This window comes from Pipistrellus kuhlii, unplaced genomic scaffold (genome assembly GCF_014108245.1).
Source record: "Pipistrellus kuhlii isolate mPipKuh1 unplaced genomic scaffold, mPipKuh1.p scaffold_m20_p_2, whole genome shotgun sequence".
NCBI lineage: Eukaryota > Metazoa > Chordata > Mammalia > Chiroptera > Vespertilionidae > Pipistrellus > Pipistrellus kuhlii.
This window is the reverse complement of record NW_023425515.1, coordinates 187,221,419-187,240,246: the sequence shown is the minus strand read 5'-3', so window position 1 is coordinate 187,240,246 and position 18,828 is coordinate 187,221,419. Positions and strand designations below refer to the sequence as shown.

The 18,828-nt window shown below is 60.8% G+C and overlaps 2 protein-coding genes across 8 annotated transcripts in view; one reads left to right on the top strand and one right to left on the bottom strand.

Annotated features, from left to right (window-relative positions):
* CROCC (ciliary rootlet coiled-coil, rootletin) overlaps nucleotides 1–8,450 on the top strand; it is a 34,708-nt gene extending 26,258 nt beyond the window's left edge. For 4 of the 7 annotated variants that reach the window (XM_045585156.1, XM_045585159.1, XM_036444961.2 and 1 more), the window contains 11 exons: nucleotides 981–1,359; nucleotides 2,293–2,462; nucleotides 2,576–2,696; nucleotides 2,997–3,160; nucleotides 4,005–4,220; nucleotides 4,839–5,063; nucleotides 5,493–5,642; nucleotides 5,991–6,191; nucleotides 6,367–6,498; nucleotides 7,046–7,234; nucleotides 7,910–8,450. In XM_045585156.1, the coding sequence (XP_045441112.1) occupies nucleotides 981–1,359; nucleotides 2,293–2,462; nucleotides 2,576–2,696; nucleotides 2,997–3,160; nucleotides 4,005–4,220; nucleotides 4,839–5,063; nucleotides 5,493–5,642; nucleotides 5,991–6,191; nucleotides 6,367–6,498; nucleotides 7,046–7,234; nucleotides 7,910–7,996 (2,034 nt within the window). In that variant the 3' untranslated portion in view covers nucleotides 7,997–8,450. The remainder of the gene's footprint in view (nucleotides 1–980; nucleotides 1,360–2,292; nucleotides 2,463–2,575; nucleotides 2,697–2,996; nucleotides 3,161–4,004; nucleotides 4,221–4,838; nucleotides 5,064–5,492; nucleotides 5,643–5,990; nucleotides 6,192–6,366; nucleotides 6,499–7,045; nucleotides 7,235–7,909) is intronic. The other 3 variants (XM_045585157.1, XM_045585160.1, XM_045585158.1) reach the window with 3 other exon arrangements.
* Nucleotides 8,451–9,499: 1,049 nt separating this feature from the next.
* On the bottom strand, nucleotides 9,500–15,896 carry MFAP2 (microfibril associated protein 2). Its single transcript, XM_036444975.2, has 9 exons — nucleotides 15,758–15,896; nucleotides 13,480–13,561; nucleotides 11,793–11,879; nucleotides 11,571–11,597; nucleotides 11,408–11,494; nucleotides 11,252–11,296; nucleotides 10,520–10,607; nucleotides 10,247–10,320; nucleotides 9,500–9,993 (listed from the first exon to the last, which is right to left on the bottom strand). The coding sequence occupies exons 2-9, from the start codon at nucleotides 13,514–13,516 to the stop codon at nucleotides 9,890–9,892; spliced, it is 549 nt and encodes a 182-aa protein (XP_036300868.1). The 5' UTR covers nucleotides 13,517–13,561; nucleotides 15,758–15,896; the 3' UTR covers nucleotides 9,500–9,889.
* Nucleotides 15,897–18,828: the final 2,932 nt, after the last annotated feature.

The following is an 18,828-nucleotide window of genomic DNA, read 5'->3' as shown; positions in this document are numbered from 1 at the left end:
ATAATAGTAACAACAACAGCAAGAACTGTGTAGCAGGAGGGGGCGGAGGATGCGGGAATTCTGTAGATAAAACCTGGTTTGATTCTCCCAGCAGCCTCACCAGATAGGTACAGCTAGCCCCATTTTACAGAGAGAACCAATCACGGAGGCTCAGAGAGATAAGGGATCTACCCAAGGTCACACACACCAGTAGGTCTGTCTGAATCCAAAGTCTCTGTCTTTCCTGGCTGTTTCACTGCATTGAATCTACTGGGTGACCTTGACTAAGTCACTCAACCTCTCTGTTCTTCAGAGCACTCAGGGACAGGGGCTAGCATAGCAGGGGAGGCATACACAGAGATCCTGGCATCCAGGTGGTGCTCAGAGCAGTAACACTGATGACGGGGAGGAGTTGACTCATTCTCTGTACCAGAGAGCAGAGAGAGAGAGAGAGAGGGAGGGAGAGAGAGAGAGTCCCCCTCCCACTGTGTGGCCTGTTGATAGGTTATGTGCACTGAAAGGCAGGGTGCTCTAGTGGTGCAGAGAACAGCCCTCGGAGCCACAGTGCCTGACCTTGAATCCTAGCTCTCAGCTTACTAGCTGTTGGCCTTGGCCAAGTCCCATAACTGCTCTGAGCCTCGGTTTCCTCATCTGTAGAACAGAGATGATTCATATTGGCAGGCTGGTAGTTTTTGGAAAGTGCTTAGTGCCTGCCATTGGTAAGCCCTATCTATGCAAGTGTTAGCTGTTTACTAGTAATAAACTAGTGGGTATGTACACAGAGGAAGAGTAAACTAATAGTTCCCTTCCACACTGAGGATGGATCTCACCTGCTTGGATGGAGACCACTAAAGGAATAGGCGTTGTGCTCCCCATTTTTTTGGGGGGGAGGAGCCTTGTAAAAGGGCCATGCACTAAGCTAGGCTGGGGCCTCAGGGCTTAGGGTTGGGAGACGGCCTTGCTGGCTCTCACCTCACCTCTGGGCTTCGCCCCTGCCCCAGCTCCAGGGAGCCCAGCGGAAGCTGCAGGAGCAAGAAGGCGAGTTCCGAGCCCGCGAGCGGAGCCTGGTAGGCAGTCTGGAGGAGGCGCGCAGCGCGGAGAAGCAGCAGCTGGACCACACGCGCGGCCTGGAGCTGAAGCTGGAGGCGGCTCGAGCGGAGGCTGCAGAGCTGGGGCTGCGGCTGAGCGCGGCCGAGGGCCGGGGGCAAGGCCTGGAGGCCGAGCTGGCCCGCGTGGAGGCCCAGCGTCGCGCAGCGGAGGCCCAGCTGGGTGGCCTGCGATCTGCCCTGCGCCGGGGCCTGGGTCTGGGCCGCGCGCCCAGTCCCGCCCCCAGTCCGGCCGCGGCGCTCGGCTCCCCCGCCCGCAGCCCGCCCACCCGAGGTGAGCTGAGCGCAAAGCGGTGCGAGGGGAGAGCAGGAGGCGGGCCTCGGGGAGTCCCCGCCCCCCACGATTAGGTCTGTATCTGCAGCAGACCCTACCCTAGGCTGGGCCCAATCCTCCTATTTGCGCCATCCCCCTCCCACCCACAGTGGGTAAATGTGGGTCCTTTGGGTGCTGACAGAGTTGTGGGGCAATTTGGGTGTCACATGGCAGAGGCTGGACGATGCTAACTGGCTGAAGCCCATCCCGCAGTTCCGATGTTGACCTCTAGGTGCCGTCCTGTCTCTCCCGGTTCATTCTGCCCCTCCCGGTTCTGTTGCTCATCCTTTTCCCAGCTCTGAGGTCAAACAAATGGGTTAACAGCTCTGAGCCCGCCCAGCCTGTGAAGGGGGAATTGGTCCTTACCTCTCAGGGTCTGACTGAGGCTGGAAGGAGGGGATGTAGGGAAAGCATTGGCCCGGGGCCGCACTCAGTACAGAGAGATGTCGAGGTGGTGGAGTGTGCACACGTGGGCGGGGCCATCACGGCGTCGTGGTCTGGGTGGGAGCCGGCACCGGAGCCCCACGAGGGTGGGATCAATTCACCAGAACACAGTCGTGGGGAGAGAAGGGAAGGGCATGTACGGAGGCCCTCGTGCTGGAAGAGGGAATACTCCGGGGCACGGAGCGGAGGGTGATGGGGAGTGGCCAGCTTGCAGAGGGTGAGAGGCTCACCCTGGGGTGAGCAGTGGGGCTCTCAGTGATGGCATGGAAGCTGGGCTTACCTGAGGGCTGGTGAAGGTGGCAGAGGGGGGCGAGGGACCCGGTTCGTGCTGCGGGCTCATGTGGGCCGCCGGGCATAGCAGGGCTGGGGGAGATGTGTCCAGAGCCTGCAGGCACCATCCCGGCAGGAGAGGCCATGGCTCTGCAGCCCTGAGCAGGTCTCCTCCTCCAGGAAGCGGGGAAGGGCCCAGCAGCCCCGGCCCCTTGGAACGTAGCTCTGTGTCTGAGCCACCGTCCCCAGGACCTGCTCACTCCCCGCCGTCTCCAGACCTGGACCCGGAGGCTGTGCGGGGGGCCCTCCGGGATTTCCTGCAGGAGCTTCGGAGCACCCAGAGGGAGCGGGTGAGGCCGGTGTGGGGGGCTGGGCAGGGAATCGGGTGGCTGAGGCCTTCCCTGTGAGGGGCTGCAGGTTGTCAGAGCAGTGTCTTGCCCTCCCCCTGACCTTGGGGCTGCAGGATGAGTTTCGGGCCCAGACCAGTGCCCTGAGTCGCCAGCTGGTGGAGATGGAGGCCGAGAGGGACAGCGCAGCCTCGAGGGCAAGGCAGCTGCAGAAGGCCATGGCCCAGAGTGAGGAAGGTGAGTCTGGCCCGGGCCCTGGCTTTGCTCTCATGACCTCTTCGCAGCGGCGGTGGAAGGCTGTGGGATTGCCTGCCCTGGCCGCTGTGACCAGCAGCATCAGACCCTGTAGGACAGTTGGGGCTGTCATTTCTGACAGACCCTCCTTGATCAGGCCCACCCCATGTCCAGACGTACAGACCTTCCAGGACTCGGAGAGGCAGGTCCCATAGTGGGTGCAGGGCAGGCCGGGCATTTGGGGTTTGGTTCAGGCACCTGGCTGTGCCTGGCCAGGCCTCACCGCTGGGGTGGGGGCCACAGCTCGGCGCAGCGTGGACGGGAGGCTGAGCGGGGCCCAGGCGGAGCTGGCACTGCAGGAGGACAGCGTGCGGCGCAGCGAGCGGGAGCGCCGGGCGGCCGTCGACCAGGTGGCCGCCCTGGAGAGGAGCCTGCAGGCCACGGAGAGTGAGCTCCGCGCCAGCCAGGTAGGCAGGGGGAGGGCCAGTGGGGGGAGGGGAGGATCTGCTGTCTGAATGGGTGTTTGTAAGTCCTACTGTGTGCATGTGTCTCTGTTTCTGCCTGGTCTCAGCACCCATTGAAGTGACGGTACTCGGGACCTCTGTTCCCTTCGTCTCTGTAGAGCCACACGAGTGGTGTTCTGGGGGTTTTATGTGTTTGGCGGGCATCTGTGGGGGGGGGGACAGAGTGGCAGGGGGCAGGGTGTACAGACCCGGGTGGTGACAGTCCAAGCTGCCCAAGAATTGAGACCTTTGCATAGCCATGGATCCGTATCCCCTCTTTTTCTCCCTCCCCCCCTTTCCTCCCCGGCCCTCCATTACTGCCTCCACAGCCCACCCTCTGCCTCTGGCTCCAGGCCCAGCTTGAGCTGGGTTGTTGTGTCTGCGGCTCCAGCGCTGGCCTTGGGCCCAGCCACAGGGTCCGCGGGCGGAGGCCAGGAACAAAGCTGGGCAGGAGCCAGCGTGGGGCTGCCGGGCGTAGACCTGGCAGGGTTGGGGCTCTGAGCAGGGCGGGAGAGGGGCCAGGCTTATGGGGGGGTGTGATTTTAAGAACACCCCCTTGACCTGCCCTGTCTCCAGGGTGGTGACAGGGATGGAAGGACCTGGGTCTGTCTTCCTGACCTGTCCCCACTCCCCAAGTCTCCTTCACAGTCTGAACTCATTTCGGGGGAGGAGATCAGACCCTAAAACCTGTGGGGGCCAGGGCTGCTCCCCACTTTCTCCAGAGGGTCCTGAGGGATGCGGCAGGGGTGGGGTGGGGTGGGGTGGGGTGGGCTGGACAGCTGGGGCCTGAGCCCTCCCCCACCCGCAGGAGAAGATCAGCAAGATGAAGGCCAATGAGGTGAAGCTGGAGAGTGACAAGCGGCGCCTGAAGGAGGTGCTGGACGCCTCTGAGAGCCGCACCATCAAGCTGGAGCTGCAGCGGCGCTCGCTCGAGGGGGAACTGCAGCGCAGCCGCCAGGGCCTGAGCGACCGGGAGGCCCAGGCCCAGGCCCTGCAGGAGCGGGTGGAGTCCCTGCAGAGACAGGTGGGTCCCCTCCCCACTCGCAGGCCCAGTGCCCAGTGCTTCACAGGGACTATGTAATCCTCCCAGCGACTGAGGGACATTATCATCCCTCGTTCATGGATGGACGAACGGAGGCTCAGGAGGTGATGTCATCGCCCAGAGCATGTAGCTAGTAAGAGGCAGAGCCAACGTGAGGATTTAGGCCTGGTGGACGACAGAACCTGCACTCATAGGAAGCGTGCTGGAGAGGTTGGAGAAGTAGATTTCACTCGTTTCCTATTTTGCCCTGGCTGCCAGGAAGCTCATCTCTAACCGGACTGTTCAGTAATTCTGCTAGCCCTGCACAATCACCCACCAAAGTCAAGAAATCCCAGGGTTGTGGTAGATGCTCTGCCTCCTCGGTGGCAGGGAGGAGACCACGGGGTCCGAGACAGTCAGGCCGATGGTGCTGCGGGTGGGGGTGGTTGACCAGCCGTGGGCCGGGCCTTGGGCGTAGGCTGAGCCAGGAGGCGAGCATGGGAACGTGAGCATCAGTGACAAAGGCCTGGAGACAGAGGGGCAGGGTTTGGCTGGGGTCGGACTTTTCTTGTGGAGGCCGCAGTGAGAACAGCCGTTTCGCCGCCCTGTCGCTCCCGCCAGGTGGCAGACGGAGAGGTGAAGGCAGGGACTCTGCAGCTGACGGTGGAGCGGCTGACCGGGGCCCTGGCCAAGGCGGAGGAGAGCGAGGGCGCCCTCCGTGACAAGGTGAAGGGCCTGACCGAGGTCCTGGCCCAGAACAGCGCCAGCCTCGCCGGCGCCCAGGACAAGAACCTGCAGCTGCAGAAGACCCTGACGGCCTGCGACCATGACCGCCAAGTGCTCCAGGTACAGGATGCCAGCGTCTGGCTGGATGGGCTGGCAAGAGAGTTAGTTAGCCAGTAGACAGGCTTGGAGGGTAGAAGGCCAGCCAATGAGGCAGTCAGTTGGGAACCTTAAGGAGCCAATCAATGAGAGGGAGGGATGGGCTTAATAAGAGCATTGGTCAGTAAGAGAAGGCTCTGCTGGGGGGGGGGGGGCAATAAGAGAATAGCCTACTAGTACTGGCTCTGAGGGACCTCGGTGCAGGGTTAGTGGGGGAGAGAGAGAGGGGTTCTGTGCGGGCCTGGTCTTTATAGCTCAGTATAGGCTGTGGGCCAGTCCTGCTGTCCGGCTCACCCTCCCGGTGAGATGACACCTCTTATGAGCTGTGAAACTGGCCTGAGATACAGAGTAGAGGGTGTGTCCAGCCTGGCATCACCAGCCCCTGTCCCCCAGGAACGGCTGGAGGCGGCTCGGCAGGCGCTGTCCGAGGCCCGGAAGCAGAGCAGCGCCCTGGCCGAGCAGGTGCAGACGATGCGGGGCGAGATGGCGGACCTGGAGCTGCAGAGGGCGGAGGCTGAGGGCCAGCTGCAGCAGCTGCGGGAGGTAAGGGCCAGGGGCACCCCTTCTGTCGCCAGGATGCTGAGGCCCTCAGGGGTGGGGACCTTCCCCACCTATCTAACCCTCACCCCAAACCCAGGCCCAGTCTGCTGGGAGGAGAAACCCCCACAACCCGCACGCCCGGGGAAGAAGCATGGTGCCCCCATGATAGAGATGGAGAAACTGAGGCCCAGAGAGGAGAGCTGTCTGGCCTAAGGAGACAGCTTCCTGGTGCGGGCTGGGCCTCCCAGCTGCCCTGCCCAGTTAGTGGGCACGGCAGGCTGGCATTGCCTTCCCTGAGCTGCAGACGCACACACCGAGGCCAGAGCGGTGAGGGGCCTGCTCCCGCTGCAGGTGCTGCGGCAGCGGCAGGAGGCGGAGGCTGCGGCCCTGCACACGGTCCAGAAGCTGCAGGAGGAGCGGCGGCGGCTGCAGGAGCGCCTGGGCGGCCTGCAGCGCGCTCTGGCCCAGCTGGAGGCCGAGAAGCGGGAGGCGGAGCGGTCAGCCCTGCGGCTGGAAAAGGACCGGGTGGCCCTCAGGAAGACCCTGGACAAGGTGGGCTGCTCCCCGGGACCCTCCCTCCCTTCCTTTAGGGCATAGCCATGGTTGGTCCAGCTGCATGTCACTAGGGTCCCTGGTCCTTCTGCCTCTAACCACACTCCCCCGGAGCCCCCCACTTCCCGGCCTCCCTCCTTCCGGCACCCGCTCCCCTCCTGCTCTCCCCACCCAGGTGGAGCGGGAGAAGCTCCGCAGCCTCGAGGACACAGTGCGGCTCAGTGCCGAGAAGGGCCGCCTGGACCGCACACTCACGGGGGCCGAGCTGGAGCTGGCCGAGGCCCAGAGGCAAATCCAGCTGCTGGAGGTCCCGCCCCTGCCCACCCAGTCCTCGAACCCCATCTCCCTAACCCATGACCCCGCCCCACCCCAGCCTGAGGCAGGAGTTGCTGATAGCTCAGCCAGTTCAGAGCCCACACCTGAGCCCGGACCCTAGGGTTCAGAGTGAGGTCCCAGAGGGAGGGGTCCCCCCCAAAGCGGAGAGAAAAGAGACGCTGACGGCCGGTTAGCACCTGAGTCTGTGTGTTGATGTGTGTTGTGGACATGTAGAGGCATGAGTGTTCATGGGTATATTCTGGTGCTTCCATCTTGCACAGATGTGGCGAGTCTGAGTATTAACAATATGTTATGTCTGTGTGTGTCTGTACAGATGTCATGTGAGTAGGAGTATTAGGCTTTTGCACATATGTATGCGCCCAGGTGAACATGCTTTCTTTTGTGCCTGTATATATATGGGCCTGTGTTTGAATGTCTGTGTGTGTATGTGTATGTATCTGAGTGGGAGTCACTAGGTACCCTAACACACACACACACACACACACAGTCAGACTCCTGACTGGTGGCCTCTCCTGCAGGCCCAGGTGGTGGTGCTGGAGCAGGACCAGAGTCCAGTCGGGCTGGAGGCACTGGAGGCAGAGGAGCAGCAGCAGCTGGAGCTGCAGCAGGAGGTCGAGCGCCTGCGCAGTGCCCAGGTGCAGACGGAGCGCACCCTGGAGACGCGGGAGCGGGCCCGCCAGCAGCGGGTGCATGGGCTGGAGGAGCAGGTACTCGGGCCTGACTGGGCCCGGCCCTCCCTGGGGGCTGCAGAGCCAGCAGGACTCCCTGCTGGGGCCGCTGGACCAGCATGGCGTGTGATGCTGGAGAAGGCGGAGGGGAGAGGGGGGAGGGCTGGTGTGACCTCTTGGGTGTATGCCACCTATGGCATCCCAAACAGAAGCGGTCCGGTGGGTGTTGGCCGTGGCTGCACACAAGCTTAAGTGCTGTCGTTGGAACTCAGTCCCCTGCCATGGCTCTGGCTCCAGGCAGGCCCTCTCCCTGGCGCAGGTGGCCTGGGGAGCTCCCACTCAGGTTACTCCAACCACCCTTATGGGGGGGGGGGGGGAGGTAGAGGGGGGCAGGGCGCGGGGACTGGAGCAACAGCCAAGTCCCAGGGCTGCTTCTCACTGACCAGCTTCCATCCCAGCCCCAGCCCCTTACTGACCATGCCACCTGGGCACGTGTCTGCAGGGCCAGGCTGGTTCGCTAAGCCAGGCCTGGGTCTTGGGTGCTGAACGGTCCGAGGATGCCTGACTATATCGGGGAGCGAATGAGAAGGGAAGGAAACACCCTGGTTCCAAATGAGAGCTTTTCCCGGAGTCCCAGCTGCAGTCACCCCCTTTCTCCGCCATCAGGCTGAGGCTCTGGGCTGGCGGTCAGGCGCTGCCTTCTCTCTCCTCCAGGTGTCCACACTGAAGGGCCATTTGCAGCAGGAGCTTCGGAGGAGCTCAGCGTCCCTCTCCGCCGCCTCTGGGCCCCCAGAGAAATGAGGCCTTTCCCGGCCGGACCTGGGACGAGAGGGCCTGCCTGTCGGGGCCACAGAGCTCAGATGGGGTGAGCGTGAGCTGGCTGGCAGTTCTGGGAGGTGGGGGCGCCAGTGCAGGCCCCACCCAGCAGTGGCTTCTCAGCATCCTCAGAGCCATGTGCTGTGGGCCCCCTCCAGCCCCTCCCCGGTGAGCCGCTCCAGACTCTACCAGGCCCCCGCTGAGTGGCCGGCCCTGAAGCAGGCCCCTGGAGCGTGGGCTCACGGGAAGGCGGAGGGGTGCCCGGGCCTGGGCAGGGGTCAGAGACCCAGGCCCTGCCCTGGCTTCCCAGGGGTCTCTCTGCCTCAGTTCAGAGTGTTTGTCAGGAAATTCCTTAGCGTTCAGAGCCCCCGTATTTTTGTACCTTTTATAATGTTAACTGTTCAGAACTGTTTGTTTTTTACAAGACCCTATTTTCTAAGATGGTTTTGTACCGAGTGTTTTTTTACGATCAGTGTGCCTCGACCACCTGGTAGATGGGAGGGGACACAGGCAGGGCCTTGGGCAAGAGGGATGGGCGCCCCAGGGAGGGGCTGTGGGAGGGAGAAGCTTCAGAAAGGCCTGTGGTGCTCACCACCCTCAGCAGGTGGGGGGGGGGGGGGGGAGGCCTCCTGGGCCCAGTGTCGCCGCCCCATTTAACAGGGATGAGGCTCGGAGCATGGCCAACCTGTGCGGCCTGACTCCAGGCCCAGCTTCCTCGGCCCCTCCCGGGCGGGCCCACCCTCTGGATACTGATGGGCTTTGCAGGCCGCGTGGTGAACAGATGCAGGCCAGGGGTGGACGTGGGGTCCTGGGGCTCAGCTGAGTGAGCTCAGGAAAAGGCGCTTCACCTGTCAGAGCTCGGCTCGCTCACCTGGGAATGGGAACCCGCCCCACAGGCTGTCGGAGGGAGGCGTGCTGGCTTGCCCTGTTTCTGCCCTGAACCGCTCCTCCCACAGCCCTTGATCTCAGCGCCCACCCACCTTGACCTCCTGCCTTACACCCTACTCACACCCTGATGCTTCCGTCCTGGCGCCTCCGGCCTGGGCCTGCACCCTCTGATGATGCGGACTCGGGCCCTGACAACAAGACAGCTGTGTCCTGACCCTTCTCTCTACGCTGTCCCCCTGGGAGGTCAGCGCTGACGTCGGTGGGTGGGAGGCAGGACTGGGACAGCAGAGGCAAAGCTGAGGCCGCCTGGACAGTACCTTCTCAAGAGGCCAGGTAGCCTCTTAGCGTTGTTTTTTTTAAAAAATATACTTTTATTGATTTCAGAGAGGAAAGGAGAGGGAGAGAGAGAGAGAGAGAGAGACGTCAGTGGTGAGATTGAGCCCGAAACCCTGGCATATGCCCTTGACCGGAATCGAACTCGGGACCCTTCAGTCTGCAGGCGGACGCTCTACTCATTGAGCCAAACCGACTAGGACCTCTGAGCGCTTTTTATAACAAGACCAGGGAGGCACCTGGACAGCACCCACCTTGTGTTCTCTGAAAAATGACTGAGTCTTTTGTAAAAACTTGTATTTAATTTCGTATAAAACAGGCGGTCTATGCCCAGGGCTGTAGGAGATCCAGACAGACCAGCTGGGGGGAGGGGCATAGCCTACCTCAGAGGCTGAAAAGGCACTTGAGAGGCCCAGTCCCACTGAGGCCTGGGATGCCCCCCACCTGGGGCTAAAGACTGGGCAGTGGGGAGCCCCACTGTGCCTCTGGGGTGGTCACAGCCTGGGGGTGGGGGGCCTGAGACAACCCCCTGGGCCGCAGTCCACTAACTTTTTACAGAATAAACGGAATGTCGGGCGGGAAGGAAAGCACCAGGTTAGGCGGGGCCCAAGGGCCCCGGATCTGAGGAGGGGCTAGGGCTCGGGTGCCAGCTGCACCTTAGCAGCCCCCGCAGCTCCTCGCACAAGAGGCCGCCACGGATTGGCACAGGCCACTGCTGGCCATCACCCCGCATTTGGAGAACTTGTCCCGACACAGGTCAGCTGTTTGGGGCAGAAAGGAACTGGGGTCAGGCTGGGACTGGGTGATGGGAACTGCTCCCCAATCTGATTTCAGGATCCCCTGGAAGTGCCTCCTCTCCTGCCTCCTCCTCCTCCCCCCGCCCCTCTCCCCAGCACAGAGCACATGTTTAATAAACAGGTGGTGGACAGGTGGGTGGATAACAAGGGAGCGGAGCGGGGAGAGGCCTGGGAGCGGGGAGAGGCAGGGGGTTGGGGGGGCGCGGAGGCTGCCTACCTCGGAGCAGCTCCTCGTGGGCGCAGACGGTGCGGACACAGATCTCCCTATTGATGACGTACATCCGGCGGAGGCTGGGGGAGGAGGCCAGGGAAGTGTCAGCCCACTCAGGCCCAGCCCCCTTGGGAGAGTCTGGGCAGGGCCTGGTATAGGACCCCAGAGTCCCAGCCCCAGGTCAGGGCTCAATCCTCAATCAACTCCAGGTTTATTATCTTTCCCCAAGTTTCACCTGGGCTGGCTGGAGCCGCCCCTCCCCGTCCGGCCTGAGCTCACCTGTAGAAGCAGACCTCGTTGAGACACTGTTTGCAGGGCTTGTGGATGGAGTAGAGGCGGGTGCACGGGTACTGCTCCTCACGGCAGTCTGGGTGACAGGTGGGATCAGTTTGGGGGGCTGCAACTGAGGGCCCAGCACTGGGGGGAACCCCCAATTTTGTCCACCAGAGACTGGCTCTCATCTCAGAGTCTAGGTATGCCCTGCTCCCTCTGGCCCACACACACACACACACACACACACACACACACAGTGTTGTTGGACCTGAGGCCGCCCAGTTTTGCACAGTGTATTCATACACATACAAATTCACACCTACACTTAAGAAGCACATAATCACACATAAATTCAAACTCAAGTCCACACCCACCTCTCAGGAACCACCCTGAGCTCATGGGGCCAGACGTGACCCCTCAGTCTGCTCTCTGGGCCCTTGGCTGGGCAGCACGGGGCCTGCTGAGCCAGCCTTGGCTTCCTGCTCCTCGTCACCGCCTGCCAGAGCTCCCTGCCCCTCCCCGAGCCTGGGAGCACAGGTCCCCTCCGGGGCTGCTGCCAATCCAGCCTCAGGCCAGGCCCCGGGAGCCGGGGGATGTCCCAGAGCTGCCTAGGGGGCCGCCTAAATCAGGCCTCCTACCCCCCACCTACCCGGGCAACAGCACAAGGCCTGGCAGTCTCTGTCCTACCAGCGTCCCACCCCACCTCACCCCGAGTCCAGGGAACGAGAGAGCTCTTACCCAGAGGCCCTGGCTCTGTGGGCTCCGTCTCCCCATTTCCGGGCTCTGGTGTTGGGAGAGGGGCAGAGATCGCTGAGAGAGGTCTGTTCCAGCCGAGTGAGGTCACCGCTCCCCCCCCTGCCCCCCACAGATCCCACTCCCAGGGGTGCAACCTACCGTAGGTGGGGGCCGGGATGACTTCCTGCTGGACCTGCTGCTGAGACTGGAACTGGAACTGCTCCTCAGAGGGCCGAGAAGTGGCCTCTGCAACGGGACACGGTGAGGGGGCCTGCTTACTGCCCCCCAATGCCCACCGTCCTGCCCAGCCCCGTCCCTTTACCTTGGTAATCATAGTAGTCTGGGTTGTCTGAAAGCGGAAACGAATGGGAATTAGTGGGCATCAGGCTATCTCCCAGCCCAGGGGCAAAGGAGGTCACCACTGAGCCAGCGACCACCCCCTCCTCCCCCAAGCCAGGTTCCCATCCCGTAACCCCACCAGGTCCCTGGCTGAGCTTGATGACATGGCAGGGCTGGGGGCCCCTGCGGGGAGGGCAAGGCTTACCAATCTGGTCACCGTAATGGGTGTACTGGACGTGGTCTGGGAATGGCGGCAGAGGGTCCAGGTCATATTGCCCCTGAGCCAGCAGGCCTGCCGTGGGGAGGGAAAGCATGAGGGGGTGCCCCATGGGGACAGCAAGGGGCCCTGAGACACTTCTGGGGAGGTCAGACGGGCATGTAAAAGAGACCCTCACATCCTACAACCAGACTCTCAGATCTTCAGGATCCAAACTCTTTCCTCAACCATGACGACCCTTACACTTCCTGGTCCTGTGTCACCTCATTGGCCTCATCCTGCTCATCTCCCCCATGCCGGCCTCATGGCTGCTCCCGGCACTCAGCACTCTCCTGCCTGCCCCAGGGCCTTTGCCCCTGACTCTCCCAGGCCTGAGATCCTGGTCACCTTCTCCTTTAGGTCTTAAATAAAATTTCAGCTCTGCTAAGAGGCTCTTGCTGGCCCACCCATCCTCTATCTCATCTCCTGCTTATTTCTATCACAGCGCTCAGTGCAATCTGACACTTATCTGCTTGATAATATAGCCCTCCCTTCCCTAGACTGGCAGCACCCTGGGGGCAGGCACTTGTCTGCCTGGTTCATCGCCGCATCCCCAGGGCCTAGCCCAGGGCCTGGCACATAGTAGGAGCTCAACAAATACCTGATAAATGATACATGATCAACCAGGCAGGCCTTTTCTTTCTTTTTTTTATTTTTTTTATTCAACTATGTTATAGAGTTTAATGCTACATTACAATGAATTGTAAGGCTTTCCAAAGCTGCTGAATTTGCCTATTTCTCTCTTTCAAGCCTCGTGTGACACACATGTAAAGTTCTAGGCTTCTTTAGGTAAATAAAACAGGTTTCATACACTGTTCAATGTACTCTTAACTCGAATTAAGGATATCCTGGATCTTAGATACTTTTTTATACTAACAACTGACTTGGAGAATCCTTTTCCCCTGTTCTAAACCAGTTCTCATCTATTTACTGTCATTTTCTCAGAATTATTCATGTCATCATGGAGTTTCCTATATTAGGCCTACTTGTCCAAGTATAAGCATTGCCCATAAATACATACAACTTCCTACACACTGTTATGAAAAGAATAAGCTAGGGAACATTGTCCCTCAACTATGTTACAGAGTTTAATGCTACGTACATTACAGTGAACTGTTAGGCTTTCCAAAGATGTTCAATTTGCTTAATTCTCTCTTTTTTTAAAAAATTTATTTATTTTTATTAAATTATTACCTGTGTACATATCAGGCAGGCCTTTTCATTCCCATTGATCACCTTTCATTTGACCAATAGGGACCCCTTTAAGGTCAAGATTGTATAGGGGGTTAAGCCCCAAATGGGTCTAGAGTCCCTGCCTTGAGTACCCCCAACTCCTACACATCAGCTTCTGGGAGGGTCAGCACATAAGAGGAAAGGCATGGACTCGGGGTGCCAGGGTGTGTGCCCACTTTCCAGAATCCCCCTTGCCTGCCACCTGGACGGTGGGGGTAAGGGCCCAGGAAATGCCTCAAACTTTGTGAGGGGCTGGCCAGTCCCGTCTGAGGTCCAGGAGGCAGGAGGCCCTGGGACCCGGGAGTTCTGGCGACAGGGCACAGCGGAGGCTCACTGCCACCCTGCTCCCCTGCAAGCCTCACGCTCACCCACAGAAGGGGGGGCGTCTCCAGGAGCCACTCACCAGGCAGGAACAGCAGGAGGAGGTAGGCAGCTCTCATGGCTACTCCGTGAGGTGAGGTGGCGGGGCTGGTGTCAGAGGACAGCTGGGAGAGGAGAGCAAACTGTATCCCAGGCACCAACCAGGGGCTGCGGAACCCACCTCCACTCTGCGCCTCCCCCTCCTTCTGCCTCCCCCCCACGAAGCCTGGAGAAGGCAGCCCCCGATTAGAAGCAGCCAGGCATGCGGAGGGCCAAGCCTAGAGGAGGAAGCAGTTTGGAGAGATTTCGAATGTTCGAGTCCTGAGGGACAAGACCTCCAACTCGGCTCCAGGGCTGATCTTGGCCAATGGACAGAACCTCCCCTGCCCAGCCCAGCAAGGGGACATCCCTACCCTCCCCCCAGCCCCCCAGCCCTGATCCTGTGCTCCTTGCCCTTCCCATGCCCACGCGCTGGCTCAGCACCTCCCCAGGTGTCTAAGGCACCTATCGTGTGTATCCTGGCCCCGGGCCCCCTGCTGGGGATCCAGCCCTGCCTGGCCTACGTCGCAGCTCACCACATGCGTGCATGGGCCCCAGGGGCCCTAGGCAGTCAGGCCTGGGCAGGGCTCCCACCCCTAAAGATTCCTCTCCTGCCAGGCCTCCCCAAGACCTGGCTGTGCCTCAGACTCATGAGACTGCGGTCTGTTGTCTGCAGCAGCAGGAAGCACTTAGGGTGGAGCCTGCGGAGGCTTCTCTGGCTCCTAGAAGGCAGCGCTGAAGGGGACCATAATGTCACCCAGGCTAGGGGTGCTGGACCCTGACACTGTCTGACAAGTGCTGTGTGTGTGTGTGTGTGTGTGTGTATTTTGTAGGGACAGAGCAGCAAGTCATGGCTTCCCCCAGGCCCTTGAAGTTAAGAATTCCTGGTTGAGTGCAGCCTCAGTCCTTGGCCCCAGCGTGGACTTGGACTTGGCTGAGGCTATAGGTCCCCGCGGCCAGTCCGCTCAGTGGAGGGCAGCCTCAGGCTGTCAGCTTCAGCTGGGAGGGCGCCCTCGGCTCATTTATTCAGGAGTGCCCCCCTCCTCCCACCACAACAAAGGGAGTTCCGTCCAGACAGCAATCCAGAAACCTAACTCTCCACCTTTGCCCCCGGGGCTGTTCCCAGGGAGAGGGGAAGAAAGGGGGCAGAAACAGGCATGGTGCCCCCCCCTTCCCAATCCTGAGGCTTCTGGGACTCCCTGTCCATCTCATGCGTTCACCATCTCTCCCTTCCTGAACCCTCACTTCAGCGGGAAGAGGTGGGTGAGGAAACTGATGGGGAGGGGGAGGGGAGTTAGAGGAAAAGAGATGAGACTCATGGCTCAAGTTGCAGCAGGGGCAGGGATCTGGCTCCCCACACCCCCGTTCTGAAAGCCCTGGCCTCCTCCTGGTAAGGGGGTGCTGAACAACATGTACCCCTTCCTTCCTTTCATCTCTCCTGCACTATCCCATCCTCCCCCCGGGCTGTCACCACCGGGAAGGGGCCCTGAGTGGGGGCCTAAGAGGTGTGTGTGTGGGGGGCGGCCTCTGTCTGTCCCAAAGCCCCTCCTTGGGCTCTCCACCCCCTGCAGAGGGCCTTCCCTCCCCCCTTCCCCCCAGAAGGCCTGGCACCCAGGCCCAGGCTTCTTGGGGAAAGGGGCCCCCGGGCAAGGGGTGTGGCTGCAGAGGGGGGAGTCCGGCGAGTAATGCATCCTCCCACGGGACATCTCCAGACGACGGGCTTTGGGGCGTGGGGGAGACCAGGACTGCTAGAGGCTGCCCACCCCATTCCACAGCCGCGCACCCCTCCCCTCCCTCCCTGGAGGAGGGGGTGAGCCGGCCTACCAGGGCCTCGCCCAGCTCCCCGGGAGGCTGTGCCCGGGGCCGGGCGGGGGTCCGGCGGGAGGAAACCAGATGTTGCGGCCGCGCAGCTGGGAGCAATCAGCGGCGCCCGCTCCGCCGGCCTCTCGTCCCCTTTGTCTCCCCGCTCCCCGGGCCCCTGCGCCCCCCCGCCCCCCGCCGCCGCATTCCACCCTCCCGGGGGAACAAAAGCAGCCCCGGCCCCGACGCCCCCACTCCTGGCTCCCCCAGACCCGGGCTCCTCTCCCTTCCCAGCTCGCGTCCTCCCCCAAAGCGATCCCAAACTTTCCAAGCGGCCTCTCCGCATCTGCTCGGATGGATGGCCGGGGCGCCGGGGCGCCGGGGCTGCCCCGGATCGGGGACACGCGGAGCCGGCACCGCCCCCCGCGGCCCGCGGCACCCGAGCGCTCCCCGCCGAGCCCCGCCGCCCGGCCCGCGCCTACCTGGCCCGGCCACTGCGCCGCCGCTCCGCGTCCGCCGCCAGCGCCGCCCCTCTGCCCGCTGCGAGCCCCGCTCCGGGCCCCCGACGGCCGGCGCCCGCCCTCAGCCCCGGATCCGCTGGGTCCTAACGCGAGAGCCGCTGCCCAGGTCGCCCGCCCTCGGGTCCTCCGCCGGCTTCGGGGGGCGGCCCTGGGGCGGGGGAGGCGCCCGCAGAGCGGTGCGCCGGTGTCTTCACACCTAATGGTGCGGGACGCTTTCTCCTTCTCTCCCATCGCGTCTGGCCCGCGGCACCCCATTTCACAGAGGAGGAAACCGAGGCTCCTAAAGCCACTGAGCCCCAAGAAAGCTTGGCTTCTCCCAGCTTGGAGGACGCCCTCCCTGACCTGCTTTTGCTCCCGCCTCTCTGGCTGTGCCCCCTGGGTTGTCTTAATCCTCTCTGGGCCGAGTGGCTTCCATAACCAGCATTTCTTTCAGCCCTCCGCCAATGTCCCCTAAGGCATATCAGATTCAACAAGGGCCCAGGTCCACATTCAGGACCCCCTGGCCCTCCCCCAGACCTGGCCCTGGAAGGCCTTCTTCCTCGAGTGGCCGCACCATCCTTCCATTACTCTTATTTCTATTGATGTCAGCCCCCACATCCGACACAGCTGCAGACACTAACTCTGCCTCCAAAACACTCTTTGAGCCTATCCACTGCCCCCATGGCGGTGCAAGCCACCACCACCTCTTGCCCGGCCCCTGTACCAACCTCCAAGTGGGCCCAGCCTTCCCCTGCCCGCCCCAGACCCTGGCCCCTTCTATTCCTGGCCATCCCTCCATTTCCATGGTACCCAGGATCAAGGCTAAGCTTCCGCAAGGGCCCTACCCTTTATCCTGGTCTGGCTCTGCCTCCTCCTTCCCTGCTTGGCCCCCCTCCAGCCACATGACCTTTTGGGCGTCTCTCACTCATCTTCTTTCTCTGTGGCCACAGGGCCTTTTCTCAAGCTCTTCTTCTTCCTGGGCACTGTGAGGTCCTCTCCTCCTGGTGATAGATGGGACCCTCCCTTCCTCAGAGGAGCCTGCCCTTTCTCCCTGTTGTGCTCCAGAACCTTGTGCTTTACTGCTCACAGCTGTCCCGTTGCCCCGTGTCTGGGGGACCATTCGAGGAGCCTGTCCACCACATGAAGACAGGGACTCGTTTGTGCTCAGCCTGGGCGTTTGCTCACTAGGCACAGAGCCAGGCTCAGCAGCTCTTCAGGGACCCTCTGTGGAATGAATGAATGAATGAAGGAATGAATGTCACCTGACTCTCCTGGGAGAGACTGGCTGGGGGGGGGGTGCAGGTCCTCTGCCTCTGGGGCAGTCCTCGGTCCTGCCTGGTGGTGGGAGCGTAGGCCTGAGGCAGGGGGCTGCAGCCCAGAGGAGGAGATTGGGGTACCCTTTGATTCAGACCCTCACTCCATGCTTCCTTAAAATTCTGAATCTCATTAGACAGGACTAAGTCCAGTAGTCCCCCTTATCTGTGCTTTTGCTTTCCGCAGTTTCAGTTAGCCATGGAACAGCACGGTCTGGAAATATTAAATGGAAAATCCCAGAAAGAAACAATCATAAGCTTTACATTGCACACCATTCTGAGTAGCATGAAATCCCAAATTCTCTCACTCCGTCCAGCTGGACATGAACCCTCCTTTGTCCATGGGGTCCGTGCTGTCCGCCTGGTCGTCACTTAGCAGCTCTCTCAGGTCAGACCCAGACACAGTAGCACAGTGCTTGTGCTTGTCACCTTTATTTTATTTACTAATCTACCTTCACTCAGCTTTTCTTATAGCATATTGCTACAACGGACCTAGTTTACTAGTTATGTTCTTAATCTCGCACTGGGCCTAATTTGTAGACTTTATCATAGGTATGCATGGGAAGACCGTGTGTATAGGGTTCGCTATCATCCGTGGCTTCAGGCCTCCACTAGGGGTCTGGGAACATATCCCCGGGGATGGGGGACTGCTGTTAGGTCCCACGCATCGCTTGTTCCTCGGTGCTCGTTTGTAGAATGAATACCTGCCACCTTCAGTGTCTGTCACCTTTGTCACCCCGAGTGCTAGGGTCCCCGGGGGTCACCCCAGCCCTCTGTGCCTTCCCTTTGCCTTCACCCCCAATAGGCACAATCCCACGTAAGTGGAAGAGGAAATGGCCTGGTAGAAACCCCACCCCCTACTCTTGTCAAAAAGGGGGAATCGAGGCCCCAAAGCTGCCTACCCCTGGCTGCTGGCTCCCAGATCCTCTCTGCTGCTTCTACCCACTCCCTTGGCCCAAAGGGCCTTAAGTAGAGGGGGTGGCTTTTCAGGAGGGAGTAGTGGGGGGGGGTGCTCTGGGAGATTTGCTCCCCCCTTTTTTTTAAAAAAAAAAATATATATTTTATTGATTTTTTACAGAGAGGAAGAGAGAGGGATAGAGAGAGAGAAACATCGATGAGAGAGAAACATCCATCAGCTGCCTCTTGCACACCCCCTACTGGGGATGTGCCCACAACCAAGGTATAATACATGCCCTTGACAGGAATCAAACCTGGGACCTTTCAGTCCGCAGACCGATGCTCTATCCATTGAGCTAAACCGGTCCCTTTTTCTTTTTAAAAAAATACTTTTATTGATTTTAGAGAGGGAGAGGGAGAGGGAGAGGGGTAGAAACACCCTGCACGCCCGCCACTGGGGATCATGTGCCCTGACCGGGAATCAAACCGTGACCTCCTGTCCTCAGGTTAATGCTCAACCGCTGAGCCAAATGCATGAGCTGGCTGAGTGCGGAGGGGCATTCACACCCAGGCCTCTCCGTGTGTCCTCTGACCTCCCCTGGAACAGCAAACGCCACTGAACAGTTGCCGGCTGACTCAGAGCCCACTGCCGCTCTGCGGACGTGCCTGATATTCCATTAACTTTCACAACCCTTATCCCTTCTGTTTGACTCAACATTTACTGAGCTCCTGCTGGGGATGATGCCAGGGCTTCCAGTAACGGGGCTGGCAGGCCTTTGGAGGGCAGGAATCAGCCTTTGCTTCCTGTTCTCCCCTGCCCAGCCCAAAGGGCCGACCACCGAG